This window comes from Anastrepha ludens, chromosome 6 (genome assembly GCF_028408465.1).
Source record: "Anastrepha ludens isolate Willacy chromosome 6, idAnaLude1.1, whole genome shotgun sequence".
Taxonomy (NCBI): domain Eukaryota; kingdom Metazoa; phylum Arthropoda; class Insecta; order Diptera; family Tephritidae; genus Anastrepha; species Anastrepha ludens.
This window is the reverse complement of record NC_071502.1, coordinates 23,494,834-23,515,097: the sequence shown is the minus strand read 5'-3', so window position 1 is coordinate 23,515,097 and position 20,264 is coordinate 23,494,834. Positions and strand designations below refer to the sequence as shown.

At 37.1% G+C, this 20,264-nt stretch overlaps 1 protein-coding gene across 3 annotated transcripts in view; it reads left to right on the top strand.

Annotated features, from left to right (window-relative positions):
• Window positions 1-20,264, top strand: part of LOC128865934 (cAMP-dependent protein kinase type II regulatory subunit) — a 153,737-nt gene that overhangs the window by 109,395 nt on the left and 24,078 nt on the right. For all 3 annotated transcript variants that reach the window (XM_054106361.1, XM_054106359.1, XM_054106360.1), the window contains exons 3-4: window positions 7,291-7,472; window positions 16,593-16,693. In XM_054106361.1, the coding sequence (XP_053962336.1) occupies window positions 7,291-7,472; window positions 16,593-16,693 (283 nt within the window). The remainder of the gene's footprint in view (window positions 1-7,290; window positions 7,473-16,592; window positions 16,694-20,264) is intronic.

Sequence of the window (20,264 nt, the reverse complement as noted above, 5' to 3'; positions counted from 1 at the left end):
AAATTCAAATGAAATACACAGGGTAACAGAAAGAGAATATAAAATATTTAAGGGGTTAGGGGTAGTTGGAATTTTCAAAAAAATGGATTTTTTGTTTTTTGCATTTTCTTAAAGTATAATATCTTAGAAGTACCTTCTGCTCAAATATGAACGTTTGTTTGGTAGGACTGTTATAACCTTACATGGCAAATTTCAGCTTGATATGTCACATAGTTTGTTTTCTGTGCTACTGTAACCAAGTCAAGCTCGAGTGTGTTCTTCGAATTTAACGATGGAAATTAAAGTTCAACAAAGAATTTGTTTGAAATTTTGTTATTCCAATAAAATTTCAGCTTCAGACGCCTTAAAAATGTTGCAGACAACCTATGGGGACTCTGATCTATTGCGTGCTCGTGTATTGTGTGAAAATTTGAAGTGAATCCGACAAATACTTTTCGAGTTATTCAATAATTAACAAAGGGAGCTCGGGCGCTCCGGACCTTTTAATTTAACTTTAAAAGCGTTTTCCTGAAAACTATGTTTTTTGAACTGGTCACTATAACTTAAAAACCGCTTGGTAGATTTCAATAAAATTTATACTGCTTCTGAAAACCATAAAAAACTCGTGCCTGATCGAAGGATTTTTTTTCAAAATTTCGATTTTTTTAAACAATTAATTGTTGGTTTTTTTCTCGAAAATCTGGAAAATATATCCCGAGGCCGCCATGTTGCTAATTTTGAAAAACAAGCTACGATCAGGCGCAAGATTTTCTATTACTGAAACTAATTTCTCTTGCCCGATTGATTTTAGATGAATCTCCAAGGACTTGGGATGGTCAGCGCAAGGGAGAAATGGGCTCCACACAAACAGCGATAACTTTTACAATTATTAATTTTTTATTTTTTTTTTTGAAATTTTACTGAAGTCCAGTCGAAAGATGATGTATTAATGCTATGTTTTAATTTTTGTAAAGTAAAGCAATTGACTAGCAAAAAAAAATTATTTAAAATCATAATTTTTTCGGGCCCCTTAAAAAACTAAAAGTATGAAACAAAGATAGAAGCAAAACCGCCTTAATAAATTTAAGAAAGCAAAAATGTTTTTGAAATATGATTAGAAATTTTTTAACGATTTTTTTAAAAAAATAAAAAAAAAATAAATAATTGGCGCGTACACTTCTGTTAGGTGTTTGGCCGAGCTCCTCCTCCTATTTGTGGTGTGCGTCTTGATGTTGTTCCACAAATGGAGGGACCTACAGTTTCAAGCCGACTCCGAACGGCAGATATTTTTATGAGGAGCTTTTTCATGGCAGAAATACACTCGGAGGTTTGCCATTGCCTGCCGAGGGGCGACCGCTATTAGAAAAATGTTTTTTTTTTATTAATTTTGCCTTCACCGAGATTCGAATTAACGACCTCTCGGTGAATTCCGAATGGTAATCACGCACCAACCCATTCGGCTACGGCGGCCGCCGATTTTTTTACTTGCCTTTTTTTTGTTACTCCTGTTTTACATGGATATTCTATCACAAATGCCTGATATTTTCTGAAACTATTTGTTTTGCATTTGACGGAAATCATAAATTGTCAACTTTAAACAGATTCTCACGAAACAAAGAAACAGAAGTAGGCGTTCCAACCATTGCAAAGGGGTTTCAGCGTTTTTCAAGCCTTTTACAAGGCGAAACCCAAAATAAGCAAGACTGGCGTCATAAAAATGTTTTTGATTTTTTCAATGAGCTAGTGCGTCGGAAGTTGCATTTCTAGCTGGCTTCCAGTGAAAGCCTGGTGACAATCGGTTCAGTGCAAGCGAAGTTATTGCGTCTTAAGTCTCAGTATGTTTGTGTCAACGGTACAAAAATGAGTTTCGAACAAAGAGCTAATAACAAATATTGTTTTAAAATCGTTAAAAAGTTTGCCAAAACATTTGAATTGATAAAAAAATTGAGTTGAGTCGAGATGATTGTCTATCTTGTGCCAGAGTTCATGAGTGGTTTACATGTTTCAGATATGGTTGTGAGGAGATAAATGACGATGAACCTGCGGGCCGATAACTCCATCAAAATTCTTGGCAAATTTATCAAAAATGAAACGAATTCATCGTTAAAATTCATAGAATCGTAGTTGAATATCTACAAAACATCGATTTATCGCATTTTAACTGCTCATTTGGGATTAAGAAAGGTCTATGCTCGTTTCATACCGCACAAGTTAACTGAGGACCAAAAATTGCTCAGAATTCAACATTCAAAAGACCTCTTTAAAGAGGCGAGAAAAGACGAGAACTTCCTTTACAACATTATAACTGGTGATGAAGCGTGGTATTTCCAACATGAACCTGAAACGAAGCGTCAAAGTGCCGAATTGAAGGCATCAGACGAGCAACCACCCAAAAACTCGCGTTTGGAGAAATCAAAAATCAAATCGATGATCATTTGTTTTTACACTTCCAAGCGAATTTTCAACAAGGAGTTCGTGCCAACGGGCCAAACCGTCAATGCAATTCTCTATCTTGACGTTTTGAAGCGTTTGTTGCATCGCATTTGTCGAAATCGCCCTGACTATCGCGAAGGAGGAAGCTGCCGCTTATTGCATGATAATGCACCCTCTCATCGATCCACTCTTGTGACTGATTTTTTCACTAGAAATCACATTTTAACCTTCAATCACTCACCGCATCCGCCTGATATGGCTCCCTGTGGCTTCTACCTATTCGAAAAATTGCATTTGGTCATGAAAGGAAAACGACGCAGAGGCCATCCAAAAGGCTTGTATCGACATCCTGATGTACATTACGATCAATGACCTGAAACACTCTTTCGAAAAGCTTTAAGATCGCGCAAAACAGTGTATCGAGGACAGTGGGCACTATTTTGAATAAATAAACTCGTAGTTATCAGAACAAAGCTCCTGTCGTTTCTATTTTAGCTCAGTCTTGCTTATTTTGGGCTCCACTTTGTATTTCCCATCCGTAATGTAGTTTTAAAGTCAGCAATTTGGCAAGTTTCCATTTGCTATAGCTGTTCAATGATTGCTATGATTTTATCGAAATTTTTCACGATTGGCCTACCAGAGCGTGGCTCATCATCGATGCCGCTATTGCCAGTGGGGAATAATCGAAACCCTCGCTTTGCTATTCCTTTCGATACTGTATTGGGTCCATAAGCAGCAGAAATTTTTTCAGCCACCTGCACCGACTTTAAACCTTGGTCATAGAGGTAGTCAAAAATGTGTTGTATTTTCCGTTTTTTTTTTTTGTAACCTTTGCTGTGAAATGCTGCGATGCACAGGTTTCTTTCTTCCTACAGAACCTGAAAGTTCCAAGAGAGTATATTTGCAAGTTAGTTAGGATGATAATAATTCAATCTTAAATGCCCTGTTAGAGTTCCTATGATGACTCTGATGACGCAAAGTTCCACAGAAAATATAACAAAAATGTTAGTTCGGGTAATCTCCTTGGCCGGACTGTTGCAGAACGCCATGAAATTTTGCTTCCAGATGGTCTTGCTTGCAAAAAACTTGATATTTTTTTTTAACTATTTCTTCGTTTTTCTGAAAATTGCAAACCGTGCGTGTCAGTGTACTAAGACTTGAGGCACCCAAGAAAGGTGGGATAAATCTTCAACATCATTTTTTCATACTTTGAGGGGGTATAATCGATCTTGAGACGCTGGCGGCTGCTTCACAGTTCAAAACAAACACGATTTTTAGACGCAACAAGCGCCATCATATAATATAATTGCTTAAATCTCAGACTGATGTGTGGATGTTTTTTAAGTCTAGTAAGTTTTTAAGGATATTAATAAAAAATGCTCAAGAGTAAAGTAGCTTCTATTGTTTAGACTTATGAATCGCTCCATAAAAAACCATAACAAAAATCTTCTATGAAATCTGTAAAATCTTCTCTCTATTGGCAATTCCGAAACAATGAATGCCCATTAGGAGTTGCATCCAAACTTCCTGAATATCAGCTCCAATTTCGTGTGCGCCTGTTCACTTTTTTTTCTACAATATAAATTAAATGGTCTTAAATTTCTTTAAATCTCAGCTTTTACTCACTAATATAGGCGTCTCATGTATTCAATTATCGTTTACTTACACTTGCGCTCACCATCTTTTGTAAATCTTAAAATGATTTAAATTGAATTTGATTTTTTTTTTTCGCTTCACTTAAAAGCACTTTTCATCCGCAAAAGTTTAATTTACATATTTGCATAAGTGCGTGGATTAATACAAATGAAATACGCTAAAAAATCATATTAGCATATGCCTGGGATTTTTAATTAAGAAATCTCACACTTTGCTGGCGCTTTGCCTTTCATATTTCAGCTACAAATTTGCTGGCTTTTGCTGTCCGTGTTTTCACTTCACTTCAAATAAATCCATGCAAAATGATTTATGCGGCCGCAAATTGCTCGTGAAGACGAAGTGGCATATTTGTTCACTGAAAAAGTGCAAATCATTTAATTTAATTAAGTTTTTCACTAAAATTGCACATTTTGCATATTGAATGAGGCATATTCGTCGTAATCGTTGTGTGTGTCGTGGGTCCAACGTGGCGTATGAGTAATGCGTTTAGTGACTTCGTAACTTAGCTGTTAATTGGCTATGACTGCGTACAGGCGCCATTAATTTTTCGTATAGTTATAGTTTTTTTTCCTACTTGAATAAGAATATTGTTTTTACATTTATTATATGGCGTGTTTTACATTTTGACTTTGTCTGCGCCATTTAGAAATTGAAATGTGAATAAAACACTTAAATTCTTCTACTTGGTTTTTAGGCAACTCCTGCATTTTCGTTATTTTACACAAGGATACACATTTGTATTGAAATATATAATATAATGCAAGTTTGATAAACGCTCAACCAAGCGTATTTGTTCATGTTTTTTCGAACCTGTGGATTGAAACTAAGGTAGTTCCTTATGCTCAGTCGGCGTCGTATATTTTGAGCTGCTCCAACCGGGCGAAACAATCACGGGGGATCGTTATCGACTGCAATTGATGCGTTTAAGCCGGGCATTGAAAGAAAAACGGCCGGAAACGGTAAAAAGGCACGACAAGGTTATTTTGCAACATGACAACGCTCGGCCGCATGTTGCTCAACCTGTCAAAAAATACCTTGGAACGCTTGGCTGGGAAGTGTTACCCCACCCGCCGTATAGTCCAGACATAGCTCCCTCCGATTATCATTTGTTCCGGCATATGAGTCTCGATTTGGCGGACCAGCGGTTCTCCTCGTACGAGGCTACCAAAATATGGGTTGAGTCATGGATAGCTAAGCAGCGGCCAGAATTTTGGAGAAACGGCATCCGGAAATTGCCCGAAAGATGGGCGAAAGTTGTAGCTAGCGATGGCCAATACTTCAAATAAAATATTTTGTACCGTTTTTTCACAATAAAGCCCCAAATCTTCGAAAAAAACCTTTAAAACTAATTCAACCTCCCAATATATATTTGAAAACATTAAAATGTAGGCAAATGTTTTATAACAAAAAGTATTTCTTTAAAAAATAAAAAGTTAAAAAAATTTAAAAAAAATTTGTTTAAAATTTGAAGAAATTAAAAACAAATATGTTTAACATTTGTTGTTCTTTTATTGTGTTCGCAATAAAAGCAATTTCATTAAAACAATTTATTATATTAAAAAAAATTTAAAAAAGTGTTCTAACTTTTTAGTCTATAGTAGTATTTACGTGCAACTAAAAATTTGGCACAATAAATTCAACTAAAACATACAGCATAAATTTAAAAAAAGTTAAAAAAATTTTTAAAAAGTTTTTAAAAAATTTAAAAAAATTTAAAAATATGGGAAAAAATTGAAAAAAAAATTAAAAACAAAAATTTATGAATTTAAAGCAAAACTTTTTAACTTAAAAATAATTATTTTTTATTTTATATATCTAGTATTTACGTGTGATACAATAAAATAACTAAAACTCAAAAAAAAATTTCAAACAAAAAAACAATTTAAAATTAAATTAAAAAATATATATTTTTAAACATTAAAATGTAGGCAACAAAAGCTATTTTATAACAGGTTTTTCGTAAATAAACTTAAAAAAATTAAAATAAATTTAAAAATTAAAATTATTTAATAAAAAAGCGAAATATGTAAAAAATTCAATTTTTCACTTAAAAACAAAATTTTAATTTTTTTCACTTAAAAATGAAAAAAAAATTTTTTTAATTTTTTTGCCTTAAAAATTTTATTTTTATTTTTTTTCCTTAAACAAAATTTAATTTATTTTTCACTTAAAACAAAATTTCTGTTTTCATTTTTATTTATTGTAGTCTTTACATATACATACATGTAAGTAAATTTTGTTGTTTAAAAAGTCTGTCAAAAGTCTTATCTTAAAAAAACTTTAAATTTTAAATTTTATTTTTAAATTTTTCCTTTCATTTTTTTTTACTTTCTAATTTAGTATAGTATTTACGTGTAAGGAAAATTTGCCACAATAAAATTACTAAACCTCAAAAAAAAAAATTTTAGATAAAAGGAAATTTAAATTTAAATTAAAAAAATATATTTTAAAAACTTAAAATGTAGGCAATAAATGCTATTTTATAACAGTTTTTTCCTAAAGAAACTTAGAAAATTAAAATGAAATGTAAAAAATTTAAATTATTTAATTAAAAGAAATAAATACGTACAAAAAATTTCCCAAAAAAATTCAAACAAAAACGTTATTTTGAATTTTTCACTTAAAACTGAAAAAAGATAATTATGTGTTCTAAAAATGAGAAAAAAAACAAATACGTAATCACTAAAAATTAAAAAAAAAAAAATTTCCACTCACTTAAAATTTTTTTTAAGTGAAAATAAAATTTGTTTTTTTCATTTTTAAGTGCTTATGAAAAAAAAATGATTATATTTTAAGTGCTCGTAAAGAAAGAATTTTTTTTATTTTTATATGAAAAATTTAAAAAATTTTTTATGGAAATTTTTAAGTGAAAAAAAATAAAAATATTTGTTTTTTTCATTTTTATTTATTGTAGTCTATAAATATACATGTAAGAAAATTTTGTAGTTTAAAAAGTCTGTCAAAAGTCTTTTCTTAAAAAAAAATTTAAAATTGAAAAATTTAATTTTTTTCTCTTTGCCCTCAAATGTGCATAGAAGTAGATCTACAAGGAATTTAGCTAAAAAAACACTAAAAACATATTTTCTATTCAGTTTGGCTTGGGAATTGGAGTGTTAAAACTCCTAATGAAATTTTAATAATATTGGCGATCAAGGCTGTTTCAAATTATTAAATTAGAATTTCCATATATTTTAATCATTTATCTCTTTTTGTGTTTTTCAGAGCCAGTTCGGCGCTTCACCACGCGCCGCAAATCCGTCTTTGCCGAAGCCTATGATCCAGAAAATGATGCCGATGATGACGAGGCCGAACGCAAGGTCTATCCAAAATCCGATGAGCAGCGCGCCCGTCTAACCGAATCGGTCAGGAACGTATTGTTATTCCGTTCACTGGACGACGAACAGGTGAGTTTCGCCGAAAACGAAGTAATAATAAAACTACACTGACGCACAAGAAACTCATTTACATACATTTCCATTATGTCATTTCACTAATTCCAACTTACGAATAAAACTGTCACTCAAACACGCACTGCCATGCACAGCCCTTGTTAGGACTAAATCTATTTTTAAATTAATTAATTCATTCCTTCTAATCACTTATTTAAAGTTCTTAATACTTGGTAAATAATATAAGGAAAAATAATAATCCAAAGGCATGGAATAAAACGAGTATAGAAACCAACCTCTAGTCACAAGAAACATTTTGCTCAACTATGATTACATACATACTGTGCTCATGTATGCATGCATTTGTGTCAGGGACGGATCCAGGAATTTTTTTTGGGGGGTTCCACTATGAAAATTCTTAATGTATCACTCGAAATATATATTACAATAAACGTTTGAAGGAAAAAGACTTTTCGGTGTACTAAGTAATCAAAAACCCAGTGCATTCGCAAAGTGATGTCGATTCTCCTTTTCTTCCGAGCTTAAATATCAAGTATTTTTTCGGTAATGACTGCAAGCCCTCGGTGGATAGTTAGCAGTGCTAATCCATTGCATCGTTCCTCTCCTGCGCAGATAAGTTTTTCATCTAAGCAAAGTGGAGAATGCCCGTTCGCTTGATGCTACCGTAACAGGTACAGTGGCGCCGAAAATGAAGAAATCGATTTATATGTTTGTAAAATTGAACATCACAGACGTCTAGAGCTTCATCAAAGGTTTTCGGCCGCCCCTTTACAGGAATTTGTTCGCAAACCCTGGAGTAACTAAGAAGTTTTAATTTTATATGGGCTTTGCTTTCTGCAAATAATAATTATATTTAGTTTCCACATTTTCATGTCAGAATTAAAGTCGTGAGCCGTCTCAGTTATTTCATTTGGCCATTATGCTTCAAAGACATGAACGGTATTATCTAATTCATCCAATGTTCGAGAAATCTTGATGCAAGCTTTTTTGAGTACTTGTCCAGGAATTGAATGAAAATAGAACACCGATAATACTCTTCAGAATTATGACCGTACAATGGAGGCGAGTAAGTCATATGGCTCCCTCAAGGGAGGAGTAGGAAGGAGTAACATTTGGCGGGAAGGCATGACCAACATGTTCACGGATCGCTCGAAGTTGAACGGTAGGTTTGGTGGGGGAGTATTCTGTAAGGAGCTTCCCATCAAACTTAAATTCAGGCTTCCGGACCACTGTAGTGTTTTCCAAGCGGAGGTATCCGCAATCAAGGAAGCAGTGGATTGGTTGCTTAGTACCTCGGTAATAACCATTAAGGAAGTAAATATTTACTCCGATAGCCAAGCGACAATTAGGGCCTTGGGATCGTTGTTTGTTCGTTCGAGATCGGTCGGGGAATGTCTGGCTTCTCATTCAATTGCATCCGAATACATCGACATCAAGCTCAAGCGGGGACCCAATCACAGTGGCATAGAGGTAAACTGCTCGGCTAATGAGCTCCCTAGACAGGGAAATTTGGAGAGGATTGTGTCACGAAATGAGAGGATTGGGGTTCCCTTAAGAACCTGTGGTGTAGTCCTGGAAAGATGGGCCTCGAGTCAACTCAGCGAGCGCTGGGCTAGTGCGCAAACGTGCAAGATCACGAGATCCTTCTGGCCACGGGTAGATCGGGGACGCTCGAGGGAACTCCTAAGGCTAACAAAGCCCCATCTCTCGAATTTGGTGGGCATCCTTACCGGACATTGTCCGATAGGTGTTCATGCGGTGAGACTTGGGATTCCCCAAGCAGAAGCTGTCTTGAGGACGAAGTGGAATCATCTCAACAACTTCTTCTTAGCTGCCCTGCTCTCCTCTGGCAAATATTTAGACATCTGGGCTCTTACTTTTTCGCTATGCCTGCGGATATAGCGGGTCTAGATATCACAAATCTGGTGAAGTTCATCAGTAGCTTGTTGCGGCTAACTACTCGTACGAACGCAAAACAGCCACCGTCTGCGTCGTCGTAAAATGCATGGTCATCATCGTCTCTAATCCCAAGACTCCTTCTTCCTTCCCTTCTCCTTTCCCCTCTCCACTGTGTGGCATATGAACGGACGATTTTTTGAATATTTGTCCAAGTGTGTCCTAAGGTAGGGCTGCCATTTTACCTAACCTAACCTAAGTCATATGGCTGCACACCATCTGATCTCATTTTCAGATCGTCCACCCGTTCTAACGTTGAACAGATGAATTATAGTGATTCTTGAAACAAGGTCAGGAAAGCCAGATGTTGGATCCAACGTGTTTTGCAAACTTTTAGAAGACGAGCCTGTTTCGCACTGGGTTTTGAGGGTAGGATGTTTTTCTTCAATAGATTACCAGCCTTGTTGGATAAACGAAAAAAATTGGCAACCTTTTTGACCGTTCCCAGTTTCGAATAGGTGAAATGTCACATCAACGAAAGATTATTTACAAATCTGAAAGGCCTCTCAGTAATGTAGGAAATAAATCATTTTTTGTAAGAATAGCATTTACAAAGTATAAGTTCGTAGCGTTTTTACCGAATTTATTTAAACAAAAAACAAAAATTATATCACTAAGTTAATCAATTATACAATCGCCGTTGCTGTTTACACCCTCTTCCCACTTCTCGACCTATTTATTGTTGCCGTTCTGTCTGGTCTGGTGTCAAAAAAGTTGTTGAGCCACTTTTTAAGGACCTCTTTGTTATAGAAGGTAATAATTTGATTGGATTTCAGGGAGCGGAAAAGATGGTAATCGAATTCGCGTCTGGTGAATTTCAGAGCCATTGTGTGAACGTTCTGAAGTTCGGAACATTGTTTTTTAGCCCTTCTTGGTTCACTCGAGCTATGTGAGACGGTGCCGAGTCCTATTCAAACGTCCATGGTCTGGTATGAAAGAAGTTGTTGAGCCAGTTTTTGAGGACCTCTTTATTATCGATGATAACGCCCTTCATATGGTGTGATATTGAGCGAAAAGATGGTAATCAGTCGGTGTAAGATCCGGAGAATACAGCAGATGCTGAAGGACGTCCCATTCGAGCATTTGGAGTGCGGCTTTGACGACTTGTGCAACATGGAACCTGGAGTTGTCGTGAAGGAGTATTGTTTGACCATGTCGATCAGGTGTTTTTTGTCGAATAGCCTCTTTCACCCGGTGTAGTTGGACAATGTAGAGCTCCTTGTTGACCGTGACCTTCTCTTCCAGCATTTTCTAGTGCACCAAACTTGACTCTCGGTTTTGGCGTATCTCCTGGAGCCATCAACTCCTTTATTTGCTCCATACTAACGCAAAGGCACCATTTCTCATCTCCCGTGACGATTCGGTACAAACAGCGCTGTTTATGACCGCGTATTGCTCGATGATGAGCGAGATGCTGATAAGCAATTTGAAGGCGACTTTCTTCATTCTTTTTCGTTGAGCTCGCGAGGCAACCAGGCTCCTAATCTTTCGGTGAATCTCATCGAATGAAGGTGATTGAACATCGTTTTATGACCGCAGTTAATTTTTTCCGCCAAATCACTACTGCTTGGCGGCTGATTTCTTTCGAAAGTGATTTGAGACGTTCTTCATCGAATTTAGAAGGCCTTCCGCTGCGATTAAAGTCGCCAGTTTTCAACTTTGTAAATCATTTCCATGGTGTCGATTCGTCTATGACACCTTCTTCATACACATCGCAAATATCCCGGGCTACTTCGACAACTTTTTGACCTCGATGAAAAACAAAGAAGCGCAGATGTCGAAAATGTTGATTTTTGCCTCCTGGGTATTCCATTTCTAGGCATCAAAAGTGATAAGAAATTAAAAAACTCAAAAATACAATTAACATATTTTTGTAGAGCAGAAAGACTTCTATCGAATGAATACTTACCCTTTGTCAAACAATAAAAAAATCTTTGTAAAATAAAAGAAAATATAAAAACGCCATGAACTTCTTCCCCAAATCTATAGATGCGCATTACAAATCAAGTAACCAAAAAAAGCACCATTTTTCCTATTCTTAAGGGATCGATTCCAAGCGGGTATCGATATGCGGACCACTAGGACCCCCCCGGATCCGTCCCTGCTGTGTGTGTGTAAGGTTTATATGTTTGTGTACAAACATTATTTCATTACATTTCCCACTAAAAAAACACCCATTTAACTAGGTTGATTGCTGCTGTGGGCAACTAAATAGCTGCTGGCTGATTTTGTTGTTGCTCTTAAATATAGCACAATGAGCGCAGTGTTGCAATTAAAATACTTTTCTTCATGCATTCCAGTTGACTTTTAATGAGGCAATTTTCATAAAGTGCTGCTGGAATATTTCGAAATTATTTGCGCAAATTAAAGTATGCATTGCTTGCATGAATACTTAATACCTAGTAATTGTGGGCAAATATACTCGTATATATATATATATATATATATAAATACTCTAACATTAATACATTAAAATGTATATGCATATAAACGCGCAAACAAAAGTAAAAATACAAATACAAAGGAAAGGAAATGAAAAAGCAAAAATGCCACGCAGTGCAACGTTGAGTGCATCGTTCAATCGTTTAGTGGATAAAAAGTAGATACAGTAAATGCATGCATACATATATACGCGTGCTGCAAGTTTGAATTTAAAGTATTTCCTATGAAATGGTACGCTCCATAATATGCCAAAAATAAATTTAAAAAATTGTTAAGCTTTTTTTTCTTAGCACGCGCACAAATGGACTAAAATTGTTGTGTTTATTTTTGATTTTTGATTTCGCATATTTTATATTTTTTAATTCCATTTAAATGTATGCAAATATCAGCGTGCACGCACACTTTCTACATAAGTACAAATGTACATACAGTGTCGGACAAAGCATATTGAACTGATACCTATTACAGGGTGAACGTTCTAAAGTATTACCTATTCAAAACACCATAACCTTTTTGTGTGAAATTAGTTTTTATTCATTTCAAAGACAAAATTGTTCAAAGATGATTACAATTTTAAAATATATTCACTTTAGCTCGATATGACCACCTTTGCCTTGACTATAGCCTTCAAATGGTAAAAAAAATGAGTTGTATGCTGCACGAATGTCATCTTGAGGTATTTTGGCCCATTCTCGTATAATCGGTTTTTTCAGCGCATCCATACTGGCATATTTTTTAGTCCTCATCTTGCTCTCCAAAATGGACCAGATGGAATAGTCCATCGGATTTGCGTCTGGCGAATTCGAAAGCCATTGTGTGGATGAAATGAAGTGTGGAACATGATTTTTTAACCATTCTTGGTTCACGGTTCACACGAGCGTTATGAGACGGTGCCGAGTCCTGTTGGAACGTCCATGGTCTACGGCCGAAATGTTTGCGTGTCCATGGCTCTAAAGCAGTTTCTAAAACATTTTCCCGATAATGAGTCGCATTCACTTTGACACCAGGCTCGATAAAACCGATTGGAGAGCGTCCATCAGCAGTCACTGCGTCCCACACCATTACTTGCGATGGAAAATGGCTTCGAGTGGCTCAAATTCTCGTATGAGCATTCGGTCAAGTAACCACGATCGTTTTGAGTGTTTATGAACTGCTCAATTGGGAAATTTGTTTCATCAGAAAACACAATGTTAGGAAATTCGCCACGTTCGTGCAAGCGCAACAACTCCTTTGCTCTTTCGCACTGAACTTTTTTTTGCTGGGGTGAAAGACCGTGTGCTTTTTGGAACTTATAAGCCTTGACTTTGAGTTCATTTTTCAATATGCGTCGAATGCTGTCTTGCGATATTTTCAGTTCTTAGGCCATTTTTCTTCCACTTCGTCGTGGATTTCATTCAAGTCGGGCCTTCACTTTCCGGGCCATTTCTGGCGTTGTTGCGGTTTTTTTTTGGTCCACCTCCATAGCGTTTTGCAATGCTACCAGTATCATTGTAACGTTTTATAGTGCGATACACAAACATTTTATTCACTTTGAGGTGACTGAGCTCACGAAAAATGGTTGGTTGTGATTTTCCAGCCAAATATAGCGCAATCACACTATTACGTTTGAATTCCATCACAGACGCAAATGCTTTTGATGGCTTATAAACCATATATTGAGCTGTCATTAGAACAGTTGATGCCATGAGTTGTTTTACAGATACAAGCAGTGTGAAGTTGGCAACACTGTATATGGTGGGAAGGCAACCTTACCGCCAAAAAAAAAAAAAACAGAAAAAATAGCTTACATGCCATAAAGATGTAGTGAAGTTGTAAAAAATAATGGTTATGCTATAAGATATTAGTTAATTGTTGTTATTCCAATACTAGCTGACCCGATGAACTTTGTTCCGCCCTAAAGGCAATAAAAAAGCAGATTTTTGATTTTATTAAGTTTATTTTTTTATTAATCAAGTATTTCAATTTTCAAACGAAGACAAAACGAAGTACCTCCTGTCTTCAAACAAACAGTCGGCGCACTCGCGTATCGGCACCCACGTCACTGTAGACAGTTATAATTTTGAGGTTGTAAAAGACTTCGTCTATTTAGGAACCAGCATTAACACCGATAACAATGTCAGCCTTGAAATCCAACGTAGAATCTCTCTTGCCAACAAGTGCTATTTTGGACTAAGTAGGCAACTGAGTAGTAAAGTCCTCTCTCGACGAACAAAACTAACACTCTACAAGACTCTCATCATGCCCGTCCTAACGTATGGCGCAGAAGCTTGGACGATGACAACATCCGATGAAGCGACGCTTGGAGTGTTCGAGAGAAAGATTCTGCGTAAGATTTATGGACCTTTGCACGTTGGCAACGGCGAATATCGCAGACGATGGAACGATGAGCTGTATGAGCTTTTCGACGACATATACATAGCGCAGCGAATAAAGATCCAGCGGCTTCGTTGGCTGGGTCATGTCGTCCGAATGGATACAAACCCTCCGGCTTTGAAAGTATTCGATGCGGTACCAGCTGGTGGTAGCAGAGGAAGAGGAAGGCCTCCTCTGCGTTGGAAAGATCAGGTGGAGAAGGACTTGGATTCACTTGGTGTGTCCAATTGGCGCCGATTAGCACAAGAAAGAAACGACTGGCGCGCTTTGTTAAACACGGCCAAAATCGCGTAAGCGGTTATCGCGCCAATTAAGAAGAAGAAGAAGTATTTCAATGAAGCTTTAATAGATTGCACTCTTCAGTTAAGCACCTTGTGATACACGACATTTTTTGTTTTATTATCAGGTGCAAGAACAAATAACGCAGATGGTTTTCCGACCCGTGAACATGCCTCATATAATTGACCATGTGAGAAATATTGATTTTCTAGATTCAGACCACAAACTTTCAAGGATTGGCTTTGTGATTTGTTAATGGTCATGGCGAATGCAAGACGGATCGGAAATTGAAGTCTTTTAAACTCAAACGGAAGATCGGTTGGGATCCTCGGAATGAGAAATTCTTCACCTTCGATTTTTCCTTTGAGTATCGTCGGGTAAATCACATTGTTCATCAATTTATTTACCACCAAACGCGTACCGTTGCTACGGAGCCAACTTTTATGCGTAAATTGTGCGGTGGTAAGCCAGGCACATCCAAGGAGTTTAAAAATTCAATTGGATAGTTGGTGGCTTCATCTTCATTTGTTACACAGTCAATGGATTTGAATGAATACATTGTTCCAATGATATCATTTTGAATTATGTAGTTTAGGTCATCTACATCTTTATTCTTAGCCGCTAAAATTGCTCGCTCACTCAACCATTCATTATTTTTGTAGTTATTAATGATGTTTGGGAATACTTTTTTGATAAGTTCGTCTTTCGATGAGACAAAGTTACAGAAATTCTGAGGAAATGAAATTAATCCACTCGATTCGTCGACAGGTACTCGACCATTACCGATAGTCAGTAATTGCTCAGAGAAATCTTCAGTAGATGTATCATTAAGTAATGCAACTCTCATGTTTGTTGTCAGCTGAAGTTTCTTCACAAAGCGCCATCGATTCGATTTGATTAGAGGCAAGCGTTTATTTCGTCAGCAGCCGTTGATCTTGGAATTACTAGCAGTGTTTGGCAGAAGTCGCCACACAGTAAAATCATTGCGCCTCCAAAACATCTCGCGTCATTGCGTATATCTTTCAATGATCGGTTAAGTGCTTCTAATGCACGTTTATGCGTCATTGTGCATTCGTCCCAGATGATGATTTTCGATGCTGATAAAACTTTGGCCATTGCTGAGTTTTTTGAAATATTACGTGTTGGTTCGCAATGTTTCGTATTCTTCTTGAATTACGGCTTTGTCGGGAAAGATTCGATCGTCTTGGTCACGGCATTGATAATGATGATTCAAACAGAATACAAATTACTGCGATTATATATTTCTGAGAAAGTTTATATGTTCTACTTAACCATAGACAAAATTACGTTTAGCTGTCATTTGCGTTTTGCTATACCACATTTTATAGTGACTTCACGGAAACGCGTTCGAATGGGATAAAAAGTATCCTATGTCCGTCTCCTGGGCCTAAACGGTTCAGCCGATCCCGACTTTCTTTTATATATATATAGATGTTTTGTCAGTCTGAATATTGCATATGTTTTGTGTTTTACGCATTTTATAAAGTAAACTATTTGTTAAGTTTTTTATGCATTCAAGAAATAAATAGTTCGTCTTAATTTCTGGGTATTTTTTTTTTTTAAACGACATTTGACGTTAGGAAAATATAATTACATCGAAGTATGAATGAGTTCAATATGTTTTGTCCAACACTGTACATCATATAGACACACATATCATACATACCAGCTACTGCCGCTTCCACCCAACGTGAAATTATTGGCGCAAAAATGAATAATAAATGTGCTCGTACAACATTTTGCGCAAAATCCATAAATTCCATTTCTGTATTTTTTTTTTGTTTTCTATTTTTATTAAATTTTATTTTATATTTTTCGTTTGCACGCTTCCAACATTTGTACATCATTTCGCACTACAACCTGATAATCTCTTGCACTGCCGCCCGTTGTTTATTTATTTGGCTTCTTTTTTGTGTATAGAAGAAAATAATATCCATAAATATCAATGGCGCGCAGCACACGCTCACATTTTGATTACACATTTTCTTTTAAATACACCATGTATGTATGTATGCGCATTGAATTGCTTTATTTCACTTGCAGATGAATCAAGTATTGGACGCCATGTTCGAGAAGCGAGTGCAGCCAGATGAATTCATCATACGCCAGGGTGATGATGGTGATAATTTTTATGTTATTGAGTCGTGAGTATTACAATTCAATTTCCGTTTTTAGTTCGACAGTAAATATAATATCTGTAGCTGAAGTGATATAGCACACCACTTATTCATTTTGGTTCTTATGCATGTTGGCGCGCTCCAAATCACATCTGCATATGTATGTGTGTGTGTGCGCACGGATACATGTGTGTGTGTATACACAGAAAACAGCAACATTTATTTTTGTTGAGAATCGGTGATGAATGGTTTTCAGTTTGTGTTTTCCTTTGTAGTCAAATCAATCAATACGGCTACAAAATTGTTATGATTTTGAGGTTTACTGCATTTAATTGCTGTGATGTTAGGTCTTGTAAATTGTGTTGAATTTCTGCTAAATAAAGATTATCAGGGTTATGCGACTTGAAGCGATAATAAGCGTTAAGAGAGCAGAATAATTCGGATTCTAAAGGTTTTTCCACTAACAGGTGTTATCTATCGCTATCGGGACATGATTAACGATTTTTTATAGCCGTAATTGGTTGGTATTGATCTGGACCACGTTTATTTTCAACAAGACGGCGGCGCTACGTGCCACACAAGCAACGAAACCATGAGCTTTTAAGGGAAGAGTTTCCGGACCGTGTTAGCTCTCGAAGAGGTAGAGGTAATCACAATTCGCCACCGAGATCTTGTCATTTAAGGGGGGAAACCGGTTTAGATCGATCAAAAAATCGATTTTTTTTTATATTACATAAATCGTTAGTATAACAACTCAAGAATATGTGGTAAAAATTTTAAAGCGAAATTCGCATTATTCCCGATTCTATGAGCACTTAAGTGACTGCCCGTCGGTTCCGCACCGTAGCGCGCGTTAGTTAGAACGACGTTTTTCTCGAAACTACTTTTTTCAACTGGTGTGAATTCTAGCTTAAAAAATTATCGACCAATTGTTTCTAAATTTTTTCTTTATTCAATTCTAATCTATATGAACCAAATTCTAGGATTATATTATTATTTAAAATATGTTTTTTTTAAGCAAAGATGAAAAAATATAGTATAAAAAAAACTACTTTGTGTTCAAGCGCCTCAAAAGCGTGCAATTTTCAATATTTTTTTACCCCAATTAGGTTCATATTCTTAGGAAATATGTTGTTAATAAACAAAAGTTGCTGTTATATTAGTTTCAGAGAAAAATTCCAACTTCAGGAATTCCCACCAGCAAGACACTCGGATGGCGATCGTCCATTGACAGCACGCTCTAACGCCACTATCTCCCGCGAAAAAAGCTTCAAAAAAATTTAAAAGTGTACCTAAAAATATATATAAAATAGCCTCTAAACTTTAACAATTTCTGATTATTCCTTCTTTGTTCCAAAAAATTCTCGAAAAACACCAAAAGTTTGGCCTCCTAAACCGGTTTCCCCTCTTAACACCTTGTGACTTTTTTCTTTGGGGCCACGTTAAAGAGAAGGTCCACGCCAACAGCCCAGGGTCGATTGAAGAACTCAAAGATGGAATTCGTGAGGCTATCGAGAACATAGGGCAGCCACTTTGCAATTCGGTTATGGAGAAGTTCATGAAAAAGATATTGTCCTGTAAGCGTGGTCGTGGTGGTCATTTGCCTGATGTTATTTACCACTATTAACGGCACATCTTTCTCTTTATAATGAAATAAACATCCGTTCATTTATATTGAAAAATAGCAGTTTTTTTTGAATTTCAAAATAACGACTCTTATTGGAAAACCCTTTACAAGGGAATCCGTATAGCTGCATTTTTAGCATAGACTTTTTTTTTTGTTATTGAAGCAAGAGTTCTGTTTATACCGAAAGCAGGTAAAAGCAGCCCCGTACTCTCAAAGGAATAAAGGCCAATTAGATTGACCTCATTCCTTCTTAAAACGCTTGAGAAAATCCTCGACGCGCACATTAGAGAAAATAGGATATCAGACTTTCTGTCTAAGGCACAACACGCATATACTAAAGGCAAATCCACAGAGTGTGCAATACACTCACTAGTGTTGGTTGTAGAAAAAGCTCTAGGGTGAAAGGAATACGTTTTAGTAGTATTTCTAGACATTAGTGGCGCATCCAACAATATGTCGAGGGAAGCCATTCCAAAGGGGCTTAGATACATGACATACAGAACCCGCTGTTTATTCAAGGATAAAGAACCTTTTTGGTTGTAGAATAATACGTGCGAAATATAACGAAGCTAAACTCACTAAACTAGCATGTGACGGTCCGCCATAAGGTGCCATTCCATCGCCACTTCTCTAGTTACTCGCAGCTAATGAGCTATTAACGAAATTTGAAAGAACGACATCTAAGCTGATAGCATTTTTTTTTTGTGGGTGAGGTAGAGTTCAAATTTCCTTTGCACTTACAGCGACCGTCGCCTACTGCGTCGTGTGGTGTGGCCACTACAACGACCCCTCCTCTCCTTCTGGGGAGACACCCTTCCCGGAACTACTTTCTATATTACTTCGGGAGGGCCCAAAACGGCATCCATAAAGGACCAATTCTATTCACCCACGTCTGGTCCACCATATTTGTAGCCAGCTTTCATGCTATAGGAGGCTCGTCTTCTTGTGTCTCTATCTGTGCGGCTTCGCTTTGTTGCACTGTGTCGAGGTCAATCTTTTGTTTTCATAGTACATTCTCGATGTATTTCTTTACCGCGTTCCAACTGTCCTCGCGTTCGAGCATTTTGCTGATCATGTTGCTCGATGCGATGTCGCCAATCTGCTCCCTCAGAGCATTTCTTTCCGCGAGCCATCTGTCGCAACGAAAGAACGAGTGTTCCGCGTCATCGCTCGGTGCTTCGCAGTATATGCACTTGGAATAGGTTACCTTGCCCATACGGTATAGGTAATTCCGGAAGTATCCGTGGCCCGAGAGGAACTGAGTTAAGAAGTAGTTCACTTCTCCGAAATTCCTTTGGACCCATTTATCAATTGATAGAATAAGTTTCGCCGTCCATCTGCCACTCGGTTCGGCTTTGCCACTACAGCATGGCTTGGCGTCTCCAGCGTCAATATCTCATCGTAGCTCAGATTCCAGAGATCGGGGTCGATAATAGATCCTTGAGCTGCGCCAAACGTTATCGCTTTTGTTTTCTGACCATCTGGTGTTTCGTACAGCAGTTCGCGCTGGCTCAAGTAGCTCTGGAGAATCCTTAGCAGGCATGCAGGTATTCGAATCCTCTCTCGTAGTGCCTTTATAATGCCTGTCCATCGTAGGCTGTTAAAGGCGTTTCGTACATCAAGCGCTACCAGGACGGTGATGCGGTTTGGGTAGTGGCGTCTGCGTTGAGCGCTGCTTACTACCTCCTCTATTGCGCCAAGGGTTGATTTTCCGCGTCGGAAACCGTATTGCCTTGCTGAGAGTCCTCCTGCTCTCTCAACAGGCTCTGCAAGTCTACGCTGTATGAGTTTCTCAAACAATTTCCCGGCGGTGTTCAGCAGGCGAAGCGGACGCCAGGCAGTTTCTGTATTTTCCACAGCCTAGGGAAGATGCTCTGAGTAATGTATGCATTGTAAACGTCGAACATTACATCTGGTCGGCTTTCAGCCACAAGTTTGAGTGTTTCAGCTGGGATGCCATCTGGACCTGGA